Raw genomic sequence first — 24083 nt, forward strand, 5'->3', positions numbered from 1 at the left:
GATACTGATCACATGTCAGTGGACATGTCTCACTTGATTTTAAGTAGTGATTTGCATTACATACTGAGAGTTTGTATGCGTTGTTATTAGGAATAAGCTAAATGTGATATTCTTTTTCTTTAAAGGTACATAGCCACGTTATACGCTTATAAACAAAGACCAAAAACCGTCTGATCATGATAAAGTTATATACACCCAGTCTGTATCCTGATAATGTTTTATGGTCCTTTTTGTAGATAAAAATAGCACGATTACCAAATTTAAACACACGTGTCACCATTTAGCGACAATATCGCAGAACTTTCATAATGCCGGTTTGCTTAAATAATAAAACAGTATTAAATAATGCCGGACCGAGCCTGACCCTCTTGAATGCCTCACAATACAGCTGCAGTTCGCTGTCATCGAAGACCAACCATTATTAATTAAATACACAGATCTAAAGCAACTTGAAGAGCCTCATATCAGAACATTTACTCACGTCAGTCAACTCTACGGTCACATCTGAGCAACCAGCAGGTTTGGCTGCTTCAGTAAACATTAACGGTTATACTGTATTCCCAGAGATATCCAGTCTTCCCCTCTATGATTACAGTACAGTAATCAAGTTTTTTTTCCACTGGATCTTGGACCGTTCTGCATTGTTTTGCTGGGAGATGCTAATAGCCATTAGGCGCTTCCTTATTTTACACATGTTCATTGTTGTACTTCCTCTGTTATTGAAAATAAACACGAAAGGCTTTATTTACTAGCAAATTGAGCAAATACAAAGCGTAAAACCCCATAGATAATAACTAATACGCCAGCAGGACGGGAAAATCTTTCAGAAATACTTTGAAAGCAACCAATAATATAACATGGCTGTGCACCTTTACTGGAAGTCTTCATAGTACATACCTTCATCGGTCATTTAATAAAATTGTTCATTCAAAATACATATTTTATTTGTATTTTGTTTCCATTACAAAAAATACAACGCAGCAAACACTAGAGAGCAGTTCCCAAGCAGAGCAGAAAGACAGACAGTAATAGTTTTGTATACAAAAGAAACTTGTCAAGGCAGCTTTAAAGCCTTTTATTCTCTCAAACCATAAACTTTTATGTAAACAAATGCCAAAGGTCATAATGAATCATGAGGTTTTATTAGGACTTTTAATCAAAGGATGTACGTCTGAGGACAGTATGTGTAACAACATTAATTTTTTGACTGGCTCCGGCTCCCACTAAAGAGCCGTAAATCTGACTATTTAAAACGCTTTCATTTAGGTGGCTGCTGGTTCTTGGAAGTTCACTAAACAGCCAGCTACAAAAACCATTTTTGAAAATAACGGCTGCAATGACAGGGGTATAACTTTACCCAGCAATCTAAATTTCTTTATACTTTCAATGCTTCTTTTGACATGGAGTCTTACTCTGGCCATCTGTTTTGTGTAAATTTCCTCTCCTGGCGTAAGCTTTTTTCTGCCCTTCAAAGATGGCAGGGTATGAAGGTTAACCCCCTTTTCTTTCAGAATGTCCCTTATAGTGAAACCCTTGCCAGCAACTACAAGATCACCCGCTTTGAGATGATCCAGGAATCCACTCTGCTTAACAATTTCAACATCAGAAATGGACCCTTCATAGGCATCAGATACAAACATGATAGATCCACTGGGAGAGACGGCTATTAAAACTTTGTATATCCTCCGGCTTTTGTAAGACGAGCAGAAATTATCCTGTTGCTCAAAATTAGAGGCTTGTTCTACAAAGAACTCTGTACAGTCAATGATCGTCCTTATCCCTTCGAACTTCTTAAAACACGAGGGGAGAGTCCTTGCTACGGTTTCTCGTGTTGCAAACATTGGTTTCTTCAATTTGGAAAGCTCTAGATACAGAAACTGAATCCAGGTCATGACTATTTTAGAGACTAAGCTAACAGAAATTCCAAATCTATATGCCAGGTCATTAAGAAGTAAACCAGATCTGAGTCTAATTAAGGTAAGAAAAAGTTCATTGATGGGGTCCAGTTTTCTTTTCACACCCGGCCTTTCACTTGGAGATTTCTCAGGCTTTGAGCTTTTGTAATACGTCAGGTCATCTTTAGCCGGTCCAAGAAAGTTCCAAAGAGCCATGAACTGGATCCAAGTCAGACCAGTGTAAAACTGAAACTGCTTGTCATCATTTTTGACATCATCAACAGAGAAGAAGGGTTTCTGCTGTGTGGTGGCGGTCAGAAGATCAAAGTTTGAGAGTTTCTTCTTCAGAATATGGTTTTCCACTTTTAACCTCGTCATTTCTTCACATTTGGTATCTGTCTGACAGGATTTATCCACCGTCTTGTTGTCGTGTCCATCCAACATAACTACGATTTCAAGACCTGTAGTTAATAAATAGAAAAAAACATTATAACCCCTTTGGTGTTAGACAGACCGTATGAGAACCCTTATGTCAAACTAGATTTATGACCCATGTGACCGTCCAGTGACCCCCCACTACACCCCCCTCCCTATGTCAGTGTTTATGTGTGATCTCTTCCACGCCGTGTTAGCGGCTAAATATTCTTAATTATCAGTGAGAATGCTATACAGCATTAACACTTATTGTTTTTCCGTACGTTTTTCAGTGTCTAACTACACCCGCATACTTCAACGGATTTCAAAGATTTTCGTATCAAAACGTTCGGCTCATTCTCGACATTACTGCTATATCTCATGGTTATGCTAACTTTTATACTTTTTAAAATATTTGTACTTTTTGTGCGGTTTTTTTGCTCCCATTAAAATGAATTAAAAAGGTGTTTTTGGGAAACTTCGACTCTTTTGAACATCTGGCTCTCCAGGTAAAGAGCCCAGTACGAACTATGTTTCTGAATGTTTACAGGCCTCCTAAGTCCACATCAAACTTTTTTAAGGATTTTAGTGACCTCTTGTCTGTGATATGTGTTGATTATGACTGTTTAATTATTGTTGGAGACTTGAACTTTCACGTTGACAACCCTGAAGACAGAAGTGCAAAAGAACTGTGTGACACACTTAGAAACTTTGGTTTAACTCAGAATGTTAAACAGCCAACGCACAAACAGGGGCATATTTTAGACTTGATCATCACTAAAGGTCTAAACATTTCACAGGTCAATGTAACTGATGTTGCCTTATCCGATCACTTCTCCGTTACCTTTGAATGTATCATTTCCAGTGACTCATTTAGCCGAAGGGACATCGTAAGAAAACGCACCTTTAAGGACAATGCCGCGGAAACTTTTATTCAAGCTTACTCTGCTACTTCAACCTTTGGCTGCAACTCAGTAGATGAGCTAGTAGATAACTTTCAGTCTAAAGTCTCAGACATCATTAACTGCATTGGTCCAGTTAAAGTGAAAGTTTTTTCCGGGAAGAAAAAATCTCCATGGAGAAATGCTCCAGCAGTTAGAAGTGAAAAAAGGGAATGTCGCAAAGCTGAACGCAGGTGGAGAAAGAATAGACTCCAGGTTCACTATGACATCTATAAAGAGAGAATTCAATTCAGCAGTTAAGTTCCTCCTCCTGCTGCCTTGATGTTCTCCCCACAGCTTTCTTTAAAAAAGTTTTACCTGTCATAGCGTCTGATTTGACTCAGATAATAAACACGTCCCTCCTGTCAGGTGTTTTCCACCAGTCCCTAAAAACAGCAATTATCAAACCACTGCTGAAAAAGAACAATTTAGACAAACTTCTCCTCCAGAATTACAGGCCCATCTCAAACCTCCTTTATCAGTAGAATATTGAAAAAGCTGAGTTTCAACAATTAAACACCTTCTTAACAACGACCAGCTGCTTTGATGTTTTCCAGTCAGGTTTCCTCACCACAGTACAGAGACATGTCGATGTGCCCCTGGGCAAGGCACTTAACCCCAAATTGCCTACCGAGCTGCGTCTCGGTGTACGGGGAGTGTTGGCCTAGTGGTAAGAGCAGCTTGCAGTCAGAGAAGGATGCAAGTACCCGGTTCAATCCCCACTGCCTGCACTCTGGGTCCCTGAGCAAGGCACTTAACCCCTGATTACTCCCCGGGCGCCGCACATGGAAGCCCACTGCTCCCCAAGGGTGATGGGTTAAAAGCAGAACAAATTTCATGGTAATGTATGTTTCAATGACAATAAAGATGATATTATTATAGTTTATATGCTCCGCTTATCTGGAACAAACTTCCAGAAAACTGTAAAAGTGTGGAAAGGCTGAGTTCCTTTAAATCAAGATTAAAATTGATTTTACTGAAACATTAGTTCCACTTTGTAGTCCAACTGTTTTTAATATTTGCTTTTAGTTTCTATTTTTTCATGTTCTATATGTTTGTACCTTTTATTCAGTTTTTCCGGTATAATAATGTAAAGCTCTTTGCATTGTCTCTGTACTGAAATGTGCTATACAAATAAATTGTCCTTGCCTTGCCTGTCCACATAATAAGGACCAATTCTCTTTCCCCTGTTTAACGCATGCTGGATGTCTACATTTCTGCCCTGCGCTACCCACTCCAACCATTGGATGGACGCGTTTGAAAATGTCTTGCACTGACGCCTGTAGTCACTGATCAGTGAAGCCTAAGGCTTTTGGCATGGCACTGAGTTTAATAGCAAGGAATGAAAGGCTATTGATGAATTTCAGACCATAATCAGGTTCTGTAAAACAGAGAATTTTGCTGCCCTGCGTGATGAGAGATGGTGTGACACCTAACTGGACCATCACACTCAGGATCAGGTAGCTATGGTAACCACGCACATTATGAGCTATAAGTGTGTAACTGTCAGGTTCAAACACCTAAAACATTCAATAAACAACAAAGGGAAGAAAAGACAACAGACAATAGTTTGGTTACTATGTGAGAGGAGAACAGCAGAGATGTGCTCAGTTACAACTCCTACTGCTCTGATAACACATCCTGTACCTCCTCTCTCTTTATTGTGTTCAGAGACTTCCTTAGTTACAAAAAAACTCATTATGATGTGACATTCAAGATAATGCAACACCGTTCACAGTTCAGTTCTTGGAAAAAGAGTCATCTCTTCAGGCTTTATACAATAATAAGAGACAGAGAAACACAGTATGAGGTAGGATGAAGCATATGCTCCAGTAAATAAATGACAATAATAAACACAATAATACATAAGAGATATTAGTCATCTGAAAAAAAAAACACTATCTGAATAAACTCAAACCTTAAAACCCTTTCTAATAACAATGAGTAAATGTGATAAATGCAATGAACACAGTAAATAAAGTAAAAAACATAGAATAGTAAAATAATTCCAACAGTAAACCTTGTACCCGGGTTTCCTGAAATGAAGCAGTTCAACCCACAAGCGTAACAAACTTGTCCTTTCAATGTTTTGGTACAGACCAGAAAGCGATCATACACTCAAAATTAAAAAATCATAAAAACAAAAAAGTTCATCGTCAAGCTTTTCATCCGTAAGGCGAGGCTGAATGTCCCACTGATGCTCGTCTAGCGTTGCATCAACATTTCGAGGTACGTCCTCACCACTAATGTAATGCGTGTCATTGAACATGTGGAGCTCTGGGCTAGGTGACGGGTTGAAGACGTGTGGCGGGTTAATAGAGACACACAGATGATTACTGCAGAGGCAGTCACGCTGAGAGGACGACTTATTTCAGTAACATCGAAATGTTAACATTCATTAAGGGGTGGATGAGTTTCCTGAGTGTGGTCAGCGCTCTCTGCTGCCCCCTGGTGGATATGGCCGCCATGCTGCTGACACCGGCTGCTTCTACAAGGGCTGAGCCTTGAACATTGTCATCACTGGGCGGTTGAGAGGGAGGATTGTTTAAATCTGAAGCCGTCTGCAGGAGTCTGATACATGAACAGTATATTTTGAAGATGATTAACGGCTTTCACAGTTTCACTAAAATCCAGCTCCTGATTATCCACAGTTACAGAGGTCACGCTTTAATTAGTTAATGTCATGTCAGTCGTCCAGCAGGATCATACCCGCTCTCAGAAACATCTGAGCTCTTGACTTAACTCGCTTTTCATGGTCTGTAGATGTCGGTATCCGGTCTAATATCGATGCAGTCACTGTAATGACACAGAAAATATATAATTTGATTTTTTTTTGGGAAAAAAAAAAAAAAAAAATAAAGTGTAGCTGTGAGTTACTGGGGGAAAAAAAAACAAAAAACGTTAAGATGTACCTTTTAAAATTCTTTGAATGGCTTCCATGCGGGATTTTGCAACATCAAACGCTCGTTGAAGGGTTTTCAATGTCGATCGTAGCTTTTCGACACTCAGTACTTTTTTCTTTTTTAAGGGGAATCTTGCATACCGTGAGGTCAGAGTTACTGTGAATAAAAAAAAATAAATAAAAAATTAAACATGAATTAAGGATTGTGTGAGTGACGCTTGATGCGGTAATTCAACAAGTACAGGACTGTCTCAGAAAAATAGAATATTGTGATAAAGTTCTTTATTTTCTGTAATGCAATTAAATAAACATGAAATGTCATACATTCTGGATTCATTACAAATCAACTGAAATATCGCAAGCCTTTTATTGTTTTAATATCGCTGATTATGGCTTACAGCTGAAGAAAACTCAAAAATACAATGCAAATGAGCTAAAGGCCGCTATTGAAGCATCCTGGGCATCCATAACACCTCAGCAATGCCACAGGCTGATTGCCTCCATGCCACGCCGCATTGATGCACTAATCTGTGCAAAACGATTCCCAACCAAGTACTGAGTGCATTAATGGACATTTTCAAATGTTTGATTTTGTTTTGCTGTTATAAATTTTTTTTTTACTTGGTCTGAGGAAATATTCTAATATTTTGAGATAGGATTTTTGAGTTTTCTTCAGCTGTACGCCATAATCAGCGATATTAAAACAATAAAAGGCTTGCGATATTTCAGTTGATTTGTAATGAATCCAGAATGTATGACATTTCATGTTTTTTTAATTGCATTACAGAAAATAAAGAACTTTATCACAATATTCTAATTTTCTGAGAAAGTCCTGTACAATCCACAATAGTTTTGGGGAATAAAATAATAGCTAAATTATTCTTAACTTACGATGCGCAGCAGTGCGTCTGACATGGGCGAAAAGTCGCCCTCTAGCTTGACCACGGCGTAGCGGGAAGCCCCGCGGTACCAGTGAGGTATGACCGTAGCGGGAGGCTAGGCGCCACCAGCCAGCAGCCGGTGGTGGAGCGGTGAGACGTGGAGGTGTGAGACGTGGAGGTGTGAGACGTGGAGGTGTGAGACGTGGAGGTGTGAGACGTGGAGGTGTGAGACGTGGAGGTGGAGGTGGGGGGGTGTGGAGCCGACTGGACTCTAACACCAGCGCGCCGTTATTAGAACCCTGGTCTGTCAGCGGTCGTCTTCTCCCGTTGGAACGTGTGTCGTCCGGGTCTTTTTCTATGCCAGGGAGCCTCCCCATGTACACGCACGGGTTCTTAGAGAACTGTCTCTCTGTAGAATGTATTACACCTGTAAAAAAAACGGTTAAAAAGAATTAATATTTTAGATATATTTAAATAAAAAAAAATAGAGAATATTAAAGTAAGTTGAGATTTAATTAGATCATACCGTAGTCGGGTTGTGTTAAAACAAGATCTTGGAACTCGTCTGGAGGGGGTTCTAAGAAATAATGACAGACATAATTAAATATATGATATATTAAAAGCTGCTAATGAATGTAGAGCTTTACGATTGTTATATTTATTAAACCGGTAACTTACCGGTGAGTGTCGTGGCGGTGTCCTGTGATTGGGCCGAGGCAAGGCTATGGAGTCGACCTTTGATTATCTTGGCAGCTGGAAGTTTAGACATTTTTTGTTTTAAATTGTACTTAATGTAGACTGTGTATCGATTAGCCTTTGAGACAGGAAGTTTGAAAGGGTTTTTATTATTAGAAAAGGGGAAAAAACTACAACATGCCATCCCTAAACTCGTCTCATTGGATAACCTAGCGGTACTTGAATCTGAACATTTATTCTAAGTAACCCGACAAAAACAGATGTCCTGACACGAACACACGCCTTAAAGCCGTAAAACCCTAAAAACGACGTCCTAGCCACCGACATTGCATGCAAACATAGTATACCTGAAACTACACATTTTGTTGTTTTGTTGTAAGTAACCCACATAATACATTTCCTGACACAAACACGTCTTGTGCATAAAAGAATTGTTAGAATTATTTGAAATATTCTCTAAATGTATTATTTTAATTTACCGTGTTCATTGCATTATCACGCATTTACTCATTACTATTAAAAAGGTTTTACGGTTTGAGTTTATTCGGATATTAAAGTGTTTTTCAGACGACTAATCCGTCTCTTCTGTGTCAGAGTAAGGCTTGTGCAGAGACAAACCTCGTGATAAATGTTTTTGCCAGTACTATTTGTGACTGTGATGCATTGCACCCAGCCATCTGTTTTCTGATGACTAAATACTCAATTATTAAGGTTGTTCTGCATAACTGAACTGCTAGTTTATGATGCTAAAGGTCACATTGCAATGTGGTCTCCCTGTGAAAATAAAAAGTGAGGCGGCAGCGGAGTGTCCTTCAGAACAGTAACAGATTTGTAACTGAACACATCTCTCTGCTTTTCTCCTTGCAAGTAAAATAAACGTCTGTTGTCTTTATTCCCCTGTGTTTAATGAACGTTGTAGGTATTTAAACCTGACAAGAATTAAAATAATAAAAAAATGATTAACAGCTAACACGGCGTGAAAGAGATCACACATAAAACCAGTGACATGGGGGCGTAGGGGTATCACAGGGGTCATAAATCCAGTTTGACATAAGGGTTCTCATACATCCCTGGTGTTCAAAGACAAATATTAAAAAAGTGCTTTACTTTCTTCATAATGCTGAAAATATTTACACTCATTTTACAGAGAAGAACCAAATTTACCAGAACAATTTTAGTTACTGTGCACCAGTTTAGGGTTAAAATCTTTAACAAAATACTTCCGTGGCACACAGTTCAAAATAATAAATCTACTTTACATCAACCTACCTGAGACTGATGAAATGTCCAGAAGGGCTGGTGCAGCACCTATTCTGGTGGCTGTGTCATCGATCTGAAGATCAATGGAATCTGCCTCTTGGCTGCTGCTGGTGCTCACCGACGGACCGCTGGGGTCATAGGCCAACCTTTTCTTTACAACTTCATCTGTGTCTTCGTTTGCTGGAGCTTTTCTTTTCTGGGTCATTTTCCCCACCTAAAAATGAATAATACCGAGATTAGACTTAAAAAAAGAAAACAATAAACAGACCTAGGCATGTGCAATTGGGCTTTTTAGAAATATTAATTAAAAATAAGGACTGGACCAAGAAGATGTAACCTAATCAGTAGCAGGTTGGTTGGCTTAGTTATTTACACACTACTTACTGTAAAATTATTATCCCTAAGCTCTGATAGTTTTATAACAAATAGATTACAAGTTGCACCAAAATTGGCGATTCATTAATTTTTTAAATAAAATAATGCATAGTTGAGTTTTTGCACTGCATCAAAACTTTGGGGCAGTGTTTGTCTATATACGCTTATTTATTTTGGTCTTTTTGGTTCAGCTATGACTGCAGAAGTCTAGCCTATTCTACACCATGTAAAGGCAAAACTCATCCTCTCAGACCTGCTGTACCTAGAGCCAGAACCAGTTATGATCATGACAGCTTAGTGATCTAAATTATTTATTTACACAAATTATATATAGAGTAAGGATGCACGATATTTATCGGACCGATAAAATATTGGCCGATTTGGTGTTTTTTTTTTTTTTTTTTTTTATTAAATCGGCCGATAAATAAATTTTCCAGATAAAAATAGCCGATAAATTAATTCTGTTGGAATTTTATTCAGGCAGAGTAGCCCCGAAGCAGGACACTGCAAAAATGGATCTAAAAATAAGTAAAAAGTTCTTAAAGTTAGTGTATTTATCCTTGATTTGAGCAGGTAAATAAGATTATCTGCCAATAGAATGAGCATTTTGACCCCTAAAATAAGATAATTATAGACATCCTGCATTTGAAATAAGATGATGGAGATGAATTGTTCCTATTTTAAGTACAAAAATCTTATTCCATTGGCAAATAGTCTTATTTACCTGCTCAAATCAAGGACAAATACACTCATTTTAAGAACATTTTACTTATTTCTAGTCCTGTTTTTGCAGTGGACAAGACATGTGGATTTTGCGTTCCTTACCATCAGGACCCAGGCTTGGGTTCATTATTGCCCGACTATAAACAAACAAACATGTCTTCCCCAGTGTGTTTCTCGGTATAAGAAGATGAAAACAGCATTGCAGTTTGCAAAACCTGCTCAGCAAAAACGTCGAGGAGGAGTTTTAACACAACAACGCGAATAGCTCACCTGAAAAATGAACACCGTGGCGAAGCAACATGGAAAGAGTACGAAGCAGCAGCCGGCGGTGCTTTGGGTAGAACAACACCACGGAGCGCAGATGTCTCCATTCAGGAATAGATATGAGGACTGCTATTTTGACCATTGTTAGGAATATGAAGATGTTATCTAAATTATTTTATTTGCTAAAACCTGCCTCTCACTACCACTTTTACCTTTATACATAGAGGTAGTGATACAAGGTGTGATGGAAGTCTGGAGTGGAGTTACTGTTTTAGCTTTGGAGAGATAATGACTAGTTATTTTGGGAAAAAGGTGTTACACAAACGTAGTCTAAATAACCGCACTGATATATCTTTATCTATAAAGCTATACTTGGTATCCTTCCACTGGACCTCCTGTTTGCTCTGGTACGTATGAGCTACGCTCCTCAAAGCGATTGCTTTTCTTATTCAGGACCTTAGGGGTGGAATAATCTACAGAAAGAGCTTAAGTTAGAAATCCTCATGTCCATTAATTAATAAAAACTACTGTAAACAATATTCTGATGCAGACATGTTTTTGTTTTTCTTGAGAGTCTCATTGTATTTTTAACATTTTGTTCTTTTATCATGAAAATGTAACTTGGGGTTTATTATGTACCGTATTTCCCGGAATATAAGGCGCAGTAAACAAACAACAGTCAGATAGGGTAAGTCAGTCAAACTTTATTAAACGTGTTCACAACAACTCAACATTGTTCTAATGTTAATGAGCGTATTCACAATACGGTAACTCTTAACCTTTTTTAGTCCGATACCGTTACATCAAAAGTTAGCGTATTCACAATAACTTTGTTGTTGTAGTTGTTCAGTTATAACACAAAACAGTAACACACTGACTTTCAGCTCTTTCCACTTCCACAAACCCCTCAAATTCTTCCTCTTCAGTGTCTGAGTTACCCGGTTAGGTGATCACATCCAGCCTGGATCCTTGACGTTATTATCCAACACTATAGCCTCATTTACACTACCCTTGTTAAATAAACCGATCCGTGCCGAGAACGGTCCGAGCTTTGATCAGTTAACCGTGCCCAGCTTGGTTCTGACGACCGTTTACACATCACCCTATCTCGGTTCCTCGCCTCCTAGTGACGATCTGCAGTACTGCTGCTCTCTGGGATTGAATGAGAAAATCAAGCAAATCAAAATGGCGGCGCCCGTAACATTCAGGAAGTTATGTTTGGTTATATTTGCTTTTAGCGGAGAGTCAGGCGAAGACGGCAACCTTTTGGTGAATTTACTTGACGGAGTCGGCTTTTAGGACGTGGATGAGACAAACGAATGGCTAACCAGGATTTACAGACGCAGGAAACAACAACAGATGATGAGGTTCATCACTGCTTAGCAGAATCATCACTGGAAACCGTGTGTCACGGTAGGGAAGCTAGTATTTGTATGAATGAAAACTAGTTGGCTGACTGTAAGGAGATCCGCTCTTTGTTTATCAGAGAACCGAGCCAAGGAAAAAATGGACCGAGCCCACCTATCGAACTGGACTAAATTTAGCACGGTTCAGTTCAGTTTGTGATCCATTTACACTGGATAGTTATCTCAGTTACCGAGCTCGGACTGTTCTCGGCACGGTTAAAAACAGGTAGTGTAAACGGGGTTAATGTTGGTGTTACCTGAGCGTGAAACCTCGGACCACAGCTGAGACTGATACCTTAGCCCAGGATCCATGATCCATTGACAGTGTCGTAAGTCGCTGTCTCCCTTTGTTGGTAAAGTTTTTAACAGCATTGCAGAGACGGGCGCACATTAAGTCGAGATTCGTGGAGAAAGCCTTCCGGTCTCTTGGCGTAAACTTCTCTCAGCCACTCGTTTTGTCTTCGTCCATCCAGTCCTTTGGGTTAGCTTTGACAAAGTCTTCCTCTTGAAAATCTCCTTAGGGAGAAGTTTATGCTGTTCAGTCTGTAAGCCAAGAACTACAGAGAGGGATGACTCCTTTCTCCCTGTGGTGCTCTGGTCCCTCTTCCTCCACGGTGTGGTTCACGTCAAAGGTGAGGGACACCTTGTCCATGATGGCGATCTGCTCCGGCCGGACCTTCTTTTCAGCCATCTTGTTTCTAGCAGTACGCGCTGAAAGTGGCCAGCTTCTCTTTGTAACCTTCTGGCAGCTGCTGTGAGACGGTGGTTTGTGTGCGGATGGTCAGATTATGTCTTTTCATGAAGCGAAAGCACCAAGAAGGACCGCCCAGAAAGTCGTTGATGTTCATGTCCCGCGCCAGCGCTGTTGCCTTCCTGCGGATAGAGACGGTAGAGACGCTCCTGCCTGCTGCTCTCTGCTCAGTAACCCACTGCTCAATCTGGTCCTCCACCTGTGGCCACCTGGCGCTGTTCCCCCTGAAACTCTGCGTGGTCTTCTTGGCGTGGCGCAGGTCGTCTTCCTGCTTCCTCCACTTCCGCACCATTGACTCGTTAACGCTGAACTCTCTGGCAGCGGCTCTATTCCCGTGTTCGGCTGCGTGACGGATAGCCTTGAGTTTGAAGTCCGCGTCGTAAGCGTGTCTTTTGACAGGTGCCATTTTGGGGCCCTTATGCACAAAGACACACATACACACACAGTAGTATCATGGTGAAGCACAGCGTGTATCACTGCGTGTCCGTCGTGACTACGGCGGCTGCAATGCTACCTAGCGCCGCGGCTTTGAACGCCAGTTTACCAAAGTCAAGGTAAAACATTTTGATGGAGCGCCGTGAAGCACAAGAAATCGCTTTGAGGTCAGTGAGAACAACCAGAACCGTAGGCCATGTATGTACACCGGACTATTAAACCTCATTTTTAGACATAAAGGCTTTAAGTGCTCCTTATAGTCCAGGAAATATGGTGTGTGTAGAGATCTGGCTGCTAGCTTAGCCAGGTCTCTGTTGTAAAAGAGATTCTGAATCTCAGGGACTTTCTGGGAAAATAAAAGGTAAAAAATCCTGGAGATATCAGTGGAAAATGGGCTTATAATGATCTGTCAGGAGAAGATGAGATGTTTCCTTCACCTGTTTGAGTTAATATAAGAAATATTTTTCTGTTTCTTTATTCTCATTGACTTCCTATCAGGTTTTGATCGCTGTAGAAAAGACAAAGACCTGAACACTGACCTGTAGATCAGGGGGACCAGAGGAGGAGGCTGGGTCGGTCTGGTTGGTGGTGTTCACAGGGTGGAGGTCTGGTTCCTGGTCCTGGTGTTCCTCAACTTTAACCTCTTCATTCTCCTCCTGCTTCACCTCCGTCTTCATCTCATGGCTCTCGTCCTCCTCAATCTTCATCTTCTGGTTCTCCTCCTCCTCCTCCTCAATCTTCATCTCGTGGTTCTCCTCCTTCACTTCCGTTTTCATCTCGTGGTTCTCCTCCTTCACTTCCGTTTTCATCACATGGTTCTCCTTTTCAATCTTCATCTCATGGTTCTCCTCCTTCACCCCCGTCTTCATCTCATGGTTCTCCTCCATCATTCTGGTCCTGCCTGATGAACTCCAGAGCCTCTTTGGTCCTCAGATGTTCTGATTCTTCAGCTGAAGCTCTGGGTAGAGATGTTCTGAGATGCACCCTGGTAGAAACAACAGCTGATCAGGTTAAAAGGTTTCTTAAATGTTTAGCTAATTAAGGAATTACACCCTCTTTCAGGTTTCAAAACATCAGGACATATTAAACATTATCTGGTCTTTGCAGCGTTTTAAAACTACTCTAAATCCAACTTCCACTTCCTTCCTCTCCAGTTTCATTAAAGCATATGTTTGGGACTGGAGGATTATTAATAATAAATAGAGAGTGGAGAGTATTAATAATTAATACCGATCAAATAAAAATCAACGTACAAAAAAATCTCCCCTGGACTGTTTTGTGCTTTAATTTTGAAATTCCATAGCAGATACAGATGAACTTTGGTGAATAATATCTAGAAGTTGATCCTGAGGTGAAACGGTGCATTTCTGAAATCATTTGTTGCCACCGCGTGTTACCATGGTGACTTTTCTTTGTCCAGGACATACACAGGTTTAGGCTACACACGGTAAACAAGCAATAAACGTGTACAGGTAATAACGTGGCAAACAATAGCTAGTATTTTTACTTATTTTTTTCATCTGTAGTTGTAATTCTTGACCTCCGTGTCGGAAATATCAACTGTAACGGCCCTAAAGACAGAAACTCGGTGCAGCGGGATAGTACCCGACTTCAGCGTCACGGTGGCTGCTACTTTCAGCAGCACCGAGTAAAACTTTACACAATGACTGTTTTTAGCAGCTCTCTGTTCTCCATGTGGGTCTGACAGCTGCTGCCTTTCAGGGTTCATCAGACGGAACGTTTCAGCTGTTTATTCACACAGAATACCGCCTAGAACCGCGTTAATGTCATTGTTGCTATTGTTTTAATAACAGCGCCAGCGTCCATGCTTTTTCCTGTCCGACCAGATGGAAACTGGAACGCAAAAAGGAGCTGAGCTAACGTAATTATGTGACTCGTTGTCTCGACCTGCGAGTCAAAATGAACTAAACAAAAATCTTCCCTGGAAACAAGCAGTTTGATTGCATAGCGACAGCAGAGTGTCTGCTAGCATGCTAGGCTAGCTCCTAGCCTAGCATGCTAGCTAGATGGGTAGCTCCCATCTAACTGGCCAGCTAGCTCATAGCTAACTGGCTAACGGATTTAAACAAAGGAGTGAAACCCACGAGGGAGGCTCAGAGGGAGGCTGAGAGTGTGATCAGAGCCAAGGTTCTGGTTCTGGATGGGTCCAGAAGTCTCACCTCCAGCTCCCGCTGAGCAGACAGCGGCGGTCCTGGAGCGTCCTGCTTCTAAGCTCCTGGATGAGCCAAGCTACGGACAAAGTAAGCAAAGACAGGCCTTTACCTGCGGAGCTCTTCTCCCGGTCCGGAGGAGGTTCTGAGCGGCCCAGGTGTCCGTGAGGCGGCTTCAGGCAGCAGCGATCGTCTCCTCCTTCAGGCCGAAGGGAAGGAATGTGAGGAAGCAGCGAGGAAACAAGGAGGTAGGGGCTTCTCCTCGGAGGATCCTCTGGGGGTTCTGGACTCCTGGACCGCAGAACCGCTCTGCTCCAAAGCTCTTGGGTCGGAACCAGGCTTCAAATCTGCAGCTGGACTTCACAGCTTCTGGAGCTTCTGCTGCTTGGAGGCAAGTTGAGGAAGAAAAACTTAAACTTCTTCTTCTTCTTCTTCTTCTTCTTCTTCTTCTTCTTCTTTGAAATTTTTTGGCGGTTGGCAAACAACAGATAGATGCATTTCCGCCATCTACTGGAATGGAGTGTGGACCAGAATGACTCTCAGGAATTAAATTCTATTATATAAATGTGTTACTTTTAGATATCGAAATACTATACCGTAAATGTTACTATCTGAATAACTTCTGAATAATTGAAATAAATCTAATTTAACTTTTACTTTACTAAAATTTCGAATGAATTGCTGTCTCTCCTCCTCATATTTATTAAAGTATAACATCACGTGCTCAACTGTTTATCTACCCCACAATATTCACATTTGCCATTCCTATGTTTTCCTAAGATAAACAGAGTACAATTTTATCCGGTATGGCCAAACCTCAATCGAGAAATGATTGTTTCTTCTCTTCTTGTTCTTTCTGTTCTTCTCATTTCTCCAATTTTCTTTTGAATTTTATAAAACCAACGTCCTTTATTTCCTTTCTTCCATTCCTTTTGCCATTTATCCTTTATTTTCTGTTTAGTTAACATTTTAACTTCAGATTTACTAAAATTAACAAATAAATCCACTGATGAAATTCTAACAGCTTCTTTTGCTGCCTTATCTACCTGTTAATTTCCTTTAATTCCATAATGTGCCGGTATCCATACAAAATTTATAATTAAACCCATCATATTTAATCTATATAGTGTCTGTTGAATTTCTATTAAAATATCTGGCCTGCTTTCTGAGTGATTATATTGCAAACTAATTAAAGATGAACTAGAATCTGAACAAATGACTGATCTTAGTGGTTTAACTTCTTCCACCCATTGAACAGCTAATAATATTGCAATCATTTCTCCTGTATAAACTCAAACTTCTTCTTCTTCTGCAGTTTATTGCTGGTTGGATTAAAAAAAACTCCAGGTGATCATTACCGCCCCCTGCTGGCATGGATGTTCATCATCAATATGGCGACCTGTGCAGGCTGCACCCCGCCTCTCGCCCACCGCCCACCCAATGGCATAAATCTATATGAATACACGCATCTATGTGTACTTCTAAATGTTTGTCATTGAGAATAAGTTAATTTAATTCTGCGTAAATTAATTTTGGTTGTGTACAAAGGTGTTTTCTAAGAAAATATGTTTCTGCAGCTTATGTTTTTTATGAAATGCAATGGGCGTATATTATTAAACATTAAAAGGGATGCAGAACACAGATGTAGGACTCCTCACATGATGGAACTGTTTCTGCACTGAGATCTACGTACAAAATTAAGTACAAAGCAGCTCAGCAATGTTATTTTATTAAATGATGCTAACACAACTGAACAAATGTGTTTTTTTTTTCAGCTGTAAGAGCCGTCAGACTCTGAAGGCCTAAAGGCTGCAGGATAGGAGGCTTTTACTCTTTAGGATCAAAATAAACAAATATAAAACGCATTTAGTGAGGGGTCAGTAAATGCTGCTAAGAACAACATCTGTCCACACATTGTGTAGGTCACGTTCTCCATGTGATCATCAGCAGATCTGCTGGGGAGGAATCAGTTAACAGAATACCCCCCCCCCCCTCCGCTGTTCGAGGCTCCCACGTGGCAGGAAGCACCAGAGGAGGTGTCGCCTTGTCTCAGTCACATGATCCCTCAACACAAAGAGTGTGTCTGTCTCCCCAGAACCGTCACGCTGTCCTGCTAATCATCCCTGTCAGCAGAAATGGACAGGATGCTGGAAGTCACGACTTTTCTTATCCTAAAAACCATCTGGGGCTCTGTGAAGGGCGATAGGATGCGAGTTTTAGGCTTTTACAACATATTAGTGTGACCTACAGTTTGTTAGTTGATAACCTTACATCCTCCTTTTACCAGATCACAGATAAGTTTGCAAGAATTACCAGAGGCACTGTTGCACGTTGATTAAAGTTTTATTAAATTCCAACGTTCCTATGGGCAAATCAGTTTATTTCATTATACAAAAAAGTACCACATTAAAAGTAGGGGTCCATTCATGGAATCATTGTAGCTGAGAAACAGTTAAAACCCAATTAAGTTAGACTGATTGGTGAGGAATAATAAAGAAGAAAAAAATACAACTAAATGCACCCAGGTGTCCCCAATAATAAAAAAATGGTGAATACAACAAAGAAAAGATAAAACTGCCCTTCCACTAGTCGCCTCAGTCTAAATAAACACAGCTGGAGTCGGGGACAGCGTAGGTCCTTTAGTTTAAAACTACGCAGAGGACTAAACAATAGAAACTTCCCCATCAATAACCAGGAGAGGATAAAATCTAACCATAAAAAAATAAAGATTCTAAACTGAAACTGAAACAGTAGCAGGTCAACCTAAGTAGTCAGCGATCTACCTGCTTTTACAGGTAAACGCTCATCACCTGTCTCGCTACAACCAGGTGTGTCACAGCGTCTTCCATATATGGGCAGGAGGAAGAGCGCGCAGCGCTACATTAGTAAACGTGTTTTTCTCCAGCTCCTTACAGTAAAATGTGTGTTTTTTAATTAAACCTATTTAGCGATAGCCCTGCAGTAACTCTGAACGCCAATCCCTGTTTTTCTTTCAGGTTTTCCTGGAAAATTAAGGAACAGTTTTCTCATTTCATCTGTCAGAACACCCGAGAAACAGGCGCAGCTGGTTTAATTAACTTTATTTAATTTAAAACAGCATTTAAGAAAAAAATGATTCAAGTTCAAGTTAAATTTTCTATTTGGGCTTGGACTAGATCAGTGTAACACAGGCGTATTGTCAGGTTCAAACACCTAAAACATTCATTAAACAACAAAGGGAGGAAAAGACATAAGAGAGATATTAGTCATCTGAAAAACACTTTAATATCTGAATAAACTCCAACCTTAAAACCTTTTTAATAATCATGAGTGAATACGTGATAAATGCATTAAACACAGTAGATAAAAATAAACATATAGAATAGTAAAATAATTCCATCTTATATGCTTTGATTCAAACCACTCCATCTTTGCTCTACCAGTATGTTTAGAGCTGCTGTGCTGCTGAAGGGTGACTCTACCCCCCCCCCCCCCCCCCCAGTCTCAAGTCTTTTTTTATGTTTGCTCTGCATTTAGCTCCATCAAAGCCCTTTTTGACTCTGACCAGCTCCCCTGTGTCTAGTAAATAAAGCATCCCCACTAAAATAAAAGCGGCCAACACCATCAACCTTCAGCCTGCAGTGTGGATAAAACCAAATGCCATAATAATAAACATTTGTTCTTTTATTATTAGTAATCCACTGTTAGCAAAGTGCAGCATTTTCAGGATATAACATCTCTAAAACCATCATGTATGATTATATTATGGACACATAAAGCAGCTGGCTGGTTTAAAAAGTCTCCTCTGTGTTACCGTCACACACTGAAAACTAAAAACTGTTCTGGGACTCAGACTGGAAGTGAGTGCTTCAGTCAGAAGAGACGAAGCTTTAGCTTTTTGGAAACTAGCACTGCAGCAAACAATGCACTGAAGGTTGTGTTTGTAACACGACAAAATGTGAAAAACCTCCAGAGGTTTTAAATACCATCTTACTGTATTTATTAGTAAATTAAACCTCGTTTTGTTTATTTGTTTTTTGGAGCCGAGGATTCCAGCATTTTTGTTTCAGAGAATGGTTTCTAAATCTGTCTCACTGAATAAAACATAGAAATAAAAAAAGTGAGTGCCTTATTTTACATTCAGGTCCTCAGTTTACTAATAAAATTAGCAAAATAATTTGTCGCTCTGCTGCAAGTACAGGGACGCTACAGTTACTATCCACACTCCTGTTGTATGTTGGGTTCTTAATGCTAATCTGGACCGTTCTTTTTCAGAGTGAGCAGATAATACAACTTTAGAAAGTAAAAACAAAACAAAGACTCAGGTTTTCAGGTTTTAATTTCATATTTTTCTATAAATCTACATATAATACAGTTTTACCAACACCATCAGAAGCCCTACTGAGCGTAGGCCGGCTGAGGCCTGTTTATTGTTGTAATTAGTCGTGAGCTGCACGGATTCTTCCTCAGTCCGGCGCTGCTCTGTCAGGACGGTGAATAATCAACAGTCCTGGGGATTATGATCCCTTTAGGGTAAGAAAAGTCGTGAGCTGCAGCTTCCTGTTTATTTTGGCTGATAAGCAGCACAGAGTGACGGTTCTGGGGAGGCAAACAGGCTTTGTGTTGACGGATCAGCACAACTTTATTAAATTAGCATTAACTATTCAAGTTTCTTTGTAGGTAATATTTCTTAAGTGAAGTTTTGAAACCATAGAGAGTATTCTGTTGTTTGATTTTATTTGGGAGTGAACTCCATTCACACATTGCCCTGTAACTAACTGAACGTTGAATTAATTTAGTTTTAATTCTAGGTAAAATAAAACCACCTCCTACTGCAAATCTCATCGAATAATGATGTGTATCAATACTAAAGGATAGTTTTGTATATAAAATGAAAGGTGTTTTATTTGTTAATACATTATATAGAAATAGCATTACTGAATACAACATTATAATTCTAACTTTTAACCATTAAAGGCTTTCATGCATTTTGTCCACATTTGATCTAAACCCACATGAGAGAACGACACATGCAGCTTTATTCTGAATTATTTGTAGTGTTTTTTATATTAATTGATAAAGTATTTGACCAAACCACTGAGCAATAATCAAAGCATCAAGTAATTGTGTAAGAATCTGCGGTGTAAAATACTTTGAACACCTTTTAATAACCGATAAAGTATTACTCATTTTAATTAACAATTTCTGAACATGTCTGTCCCAACACAATCTATTATCAATTAGCCTCTTCTCTTTGATCAACATGATTTTTTCTCTATGCTGAGTCAAATTTCGTTTTTTCTGTATACAGTGGAATCATCTGCAAACATGGAGAAGCTCTCCTTATCTAAAACAGATGGAAGGTCATTGGTAAAGATTGTGTAAAGGTACGCCGTGTTTCACAGCCCTTACCTTTAAAAAACTGCCATTAAAATAAACTAGTTGTCTTCTATCTGACAAATAACCTTTCATCCATCATAATGCAGTTTTTTTAATAGTAATTCATGTTCGATGATATCAAATGCTGCAGTGAAATCAAGTCAGGGCAGTGGCTGTTCAGTGTTTTTCTCTATATGCACGCTGAAAAGTTGTAATCAAATCATTTTTCTTAAAATAAGACTGAATCTGCTCATAAACAATTATTTTCATTATTTTACCAAGAATTGGTGATAAACTTATTGCTCAACTGTTTGATCCAGAAAAGGGCATTTTCTTATTTTTAGGTATTGGCACTACTTTACATATTTTAACATATATTATGCATAAAACACAAATGAATTATATGAGCAATAATAGGAGCAATAATAGCAACTATTGGTTTAAGCAACATATGATCAAGGTAGTCAACAGCAGGTGGTTTGTTTTTATAATTCATCAGAAGTAATTCCACTTTAGAAACACTTTTTAATTTAAAGCTACAGGTTTTACCTTCCATCGTCTTATTTATTAGTGTATTTGATACATTTGTTTTATATAGCTGTGTAGTATCTTTTACTTTATTTATTTTGTTTATGAAATAATCATTAAGATGATTTGCTATACCACTTGGTCTAGTAAAAAATTCACCTTCGTGTTCTTAATGAGCTGAAATAGATTTATATGTTCTTAGTTTTTCTAAGCTGCTTATAAAAATTATGTATCTGAATTTGTGAAAATAATATCAGAAATGTATCAGAAAGCGGGTCTCCTGCTCATTTAAACAAGGAACGTGTTCTTTACAAATGTTTAAAGATTGTTACAAACTTACTACCCTAAAAACATACAATAACGAAACAATAGATGTATCTTTATTGGGAATTCTTTTGAGTTTTTATTTCATAGACTTTAGGGTGAAAACTTCAACCATGGAGAGTTTTTTTTTTTACTCTTTTGCGCGGAGTTTCTCCATTGTTTGCGTTTTGTTTATTCCTGGGAATTTATTCCTGGAAATTTAGGGGACAACACAATTTTCCTTTTTTAGTTGTGCGAGAGGCTTCTCCAGGTTCTACTCCATCCATTTCTGTCAGGCGTGTGTATTGCTCATGGGCACGCGGGACACAGGGATGTCTAGCTCCTTTAAGGCAGTCAGGAAATGGCTCCAGCCTGCAGCTTCCTGTCTTTGTGTTTCCCTCTCAAACGGAAGCAGGAGATTTTTTTAACAAATCGAGCAAACGAGACCCTCTCATCAACGATCCGATAAACAAACTCACCTTTGGGGGTCCAGCTCCTGTTACTGTCGGTTAACTTTTTCAATATGCATTTTGCGTTCTCTCATCTCTAGCAGGGCTTTTATAACTTCACTTGCTGTTCTTTCCTTTTCAACAGGAGCAGATGTAAAGCCAGAGTCTGCCTCACCGGCATTATTTCCAGGTATCAGGTCACGCTGCACAGATAAAGTCACTCAGGGTTCCTCCAGCTGACCTTGTTCCAGTCAGGTACCTTTGCAGAAGAACGTTATATTTTTTCCAAATAACTCAGCCCTGGTTTATTAAATATCTCATTTTAGAATCCAATGCCTCCTCCTCTGTCTGTCTGATAGAAGTCTCCATCGGGGCCAAACGTTTGAACTGGTGCAGTGAAACGAGATACATCTTTTGCGCCGTCCTAAGAGACGTTGTTCTCACCTGTTAAGACCAACCTGCCCTCCAATTAAAGAGGCTACAACACCCATTAAGAGTAGAATAACCCACCCTGACTGGGTTTTCAGAGCCAGCAGATTGCCCTTTAATCCTGATCTTTTATCAGCCAGCAGTCTGATCGTTTTTTCTGCTTTTCTATTTTTTATGTTGGAGATTGTTTGTTACTTTTTAAGATTCAGAGCCATCTCACGCAAGGCTTTTTCTCTTACTTAAAATACTGAATACATGTAAAAAAAAATAAAATAAAAAAAAATAGTATACTTGTGATTTTTTTTTCTCTACAAATACAAAACTTAGATATGCAACTCTCTCTACAACTTCAAATTCACACTTACAATGCACAAATAGTTTTGAAACAAAATAACCCTCATACAGGAAGCATACCCGTTCTCAGTCTGAAACCATCTGGGCGAGCTGGAGTCAGATAGACGATTAAATAGCCGTGAGATTCTCTGGTGGCGTCTTCAAAAGTTCACATAAAAAGAAAGTTCTCTGATGTTAATATCTGACGGGCTAATATATTCAGCTACAGTTTATCTCTGGGGTTCTTAAACACCATATAATAACTGTTCAGGCTGATGAAACACGTTCTGAGTCAGCATCATGCTCATATTTCTGTGTCTGTATTGGGTGAAAATCTAGAGTATTTCTGAATGCTGTGAAGCCTGGAAAATTACATCGTCTGAGATAAATGATTCTGATCAGGAGGATACAGATTATCAAAAGAATGAGGTAGTCCTTCAATGGATTTCATATTTTTTATTAATTTTCTGCAATGTAGCATACATGGGTTGAAAAGAGTTAAAAATACAGAAAACATTTTCAGGTACATTGTTCATAATGGTTACAATTTTGCAAAACTTTTTTATTTATTTATTTTTTTTAAACCAGACCCACTTGGTCCCACAATCATACATGAAAAAAAAGGTTTTGAATCTTGGGTCGAATTCAATCTTCTGCGTCTCACAGGAGAGCGACATTTCCCCCCTTTACTTGAACAATCACATGACGAGAGAATCCTTCCCCGTTTAATTCTAACTACGCTATTTCTCTTGGAGTCTGCAAGCTTGATGAGAATATTCAATAAAAAAAATAAAAAAAAACAGTAACAGTGAAACGTTCAATTTGTTGAACCGGGATGTTTTGGAGGCTGTTGACGACTTGTGTGATTTCATTCAAAGCATCTCATTTGCTGACTATCCATGTTTACAGAGGTCACAGCTTAATAGACTAACTCCACCGTTGACAGCTGGGAGATTTCAGCCAGCAGGATCTGGCAGGTCTCCAGGAGCTCCACTACTTTCCAGCTGTAGTACGTAGATCTGCGGCCGGAGATCTGAATCCGCTGTATAAGCACTGCAGCTACTGTAATACCACAGAAAAATTATAATTACATTTTTATCATCAATAGTCAGGATAGAACATTCATTTATCACAAGGTAATTGTAGAAAACAGCCATTTTATATATAAAAATGCATTGATTTATTGTATCATAAAGTAGTTATAAATACATTTTATATAGAAAAGGATATGACAATACATTCATTTACTATATCGCAAACTAATTATTTGAAAACCAAAAACAGTGAATGTGACAGAGGCAGTGGAGACGTACCTGCGACAACCTGACATAAAGTTTCCGTTTTGGAAGAGAGAATGTCAATAATTTTTTCGCAGGTCTTGAGTGTGGAGCGCAGTTCCCTCAAAGTGGGGGTTTTCCTCTTCTTGGTCCTTAAGGAGAGTCTGGGCCGGCCGGTGGGGGGGGCTCCTGTGGATAAAGACACAGACTTTTAAAAACAGGCTGACTCCAGAAAATATAATCATGGGATAGTTTACTGGGAAATATTTGGATGGAGATTTTATGAAGAGGC

General features: G+C 39.4%; 2 protein-coding genes across 6 annotated transcripts in view; both read right to left on the reverse strand.

The window, feature by feature from the left end:
* LOC110367769 (zinc finger protein 239-like) overlaps nucleotides 1-24083 on the reverse strand; it is a 577202-nt gene that overhangs the window by 549115 nt on the left and 4004 nt on the right. The window lies entirely within an intron of this gene.
* On the reverse strand, nucleotides 849-15573 carry LOC105923908 (pogo transposable element with KRAB domain). Of its 4 annotated transcripts, XM_036132306.1 has the most exons (8): nucleotides 15227-15564; nucleotides 13483-13928; nucleotides 8999-9203; nucleotides 7712-7786; nucleotides 7560-7610; nucleotides 7044-7460; nucleotides 6163-6309; nucleotides 4820-6046 (listed from the first exon to the last, which is right to left on the reverse strand). In XM_036132306.1, exons 2-8 carry the CDS (start codon nucleotides 13831-13833, stop codon nucleotides 5937-5939), a joined length of 1356 nt encoding a protein of 451 aa, XP_035988199.1. In that variant the 5' UTR covers nucleotides 13834-13928; nucleotides 15227-15564; the 3' UTR covers nucleotides 4820-5936. The 4 variants fall into 4 exon arrangements, with proteins under 4 accessions (XP_035988198.1, XP_035988197.1, XP_035988199.1 ...); XM_036132305.1 differs by lacking the exons at nucleotides 4820-6046; nucleotides 6163-6309; nucleotides 7044-7460; nucleotides 7560-7610; nucleotides 7712-7786 and adding an exon at nucleotides 849-2356 and having other exon boundaries at nucleotides 13483-13731; nucleotides 13765-13928; nucleotides 15227-15569; XM_036132304.1 differs by lacking the exons at nucleotides 4820-6046; nucleotides 6163-6309; nucleotides 7044-7460; nucleotides 7560-7610; nucleotides 7712-7786 and adding an exon at nucleotides 849-2356 and having other exon boundaries at nucleotides 15227-15569.

This window comes from Fundulus heteroclitus, unplaced genomic scaffold, assembly GCF_011125445.2.
Source record: "Fundulus heteroclitus isolate FHET01 unplaced genomic scaffold, MU-UCD_Fhet_4.1 scaffold_49, whole genome shotgun sequence".
Lineage (NCBI taxonomy): Eukaryota > Metazoa > Chordata > Actinopteri > Cyprinodontiformes > Fundulidae > Fundulus > Fundulus heteroclitus.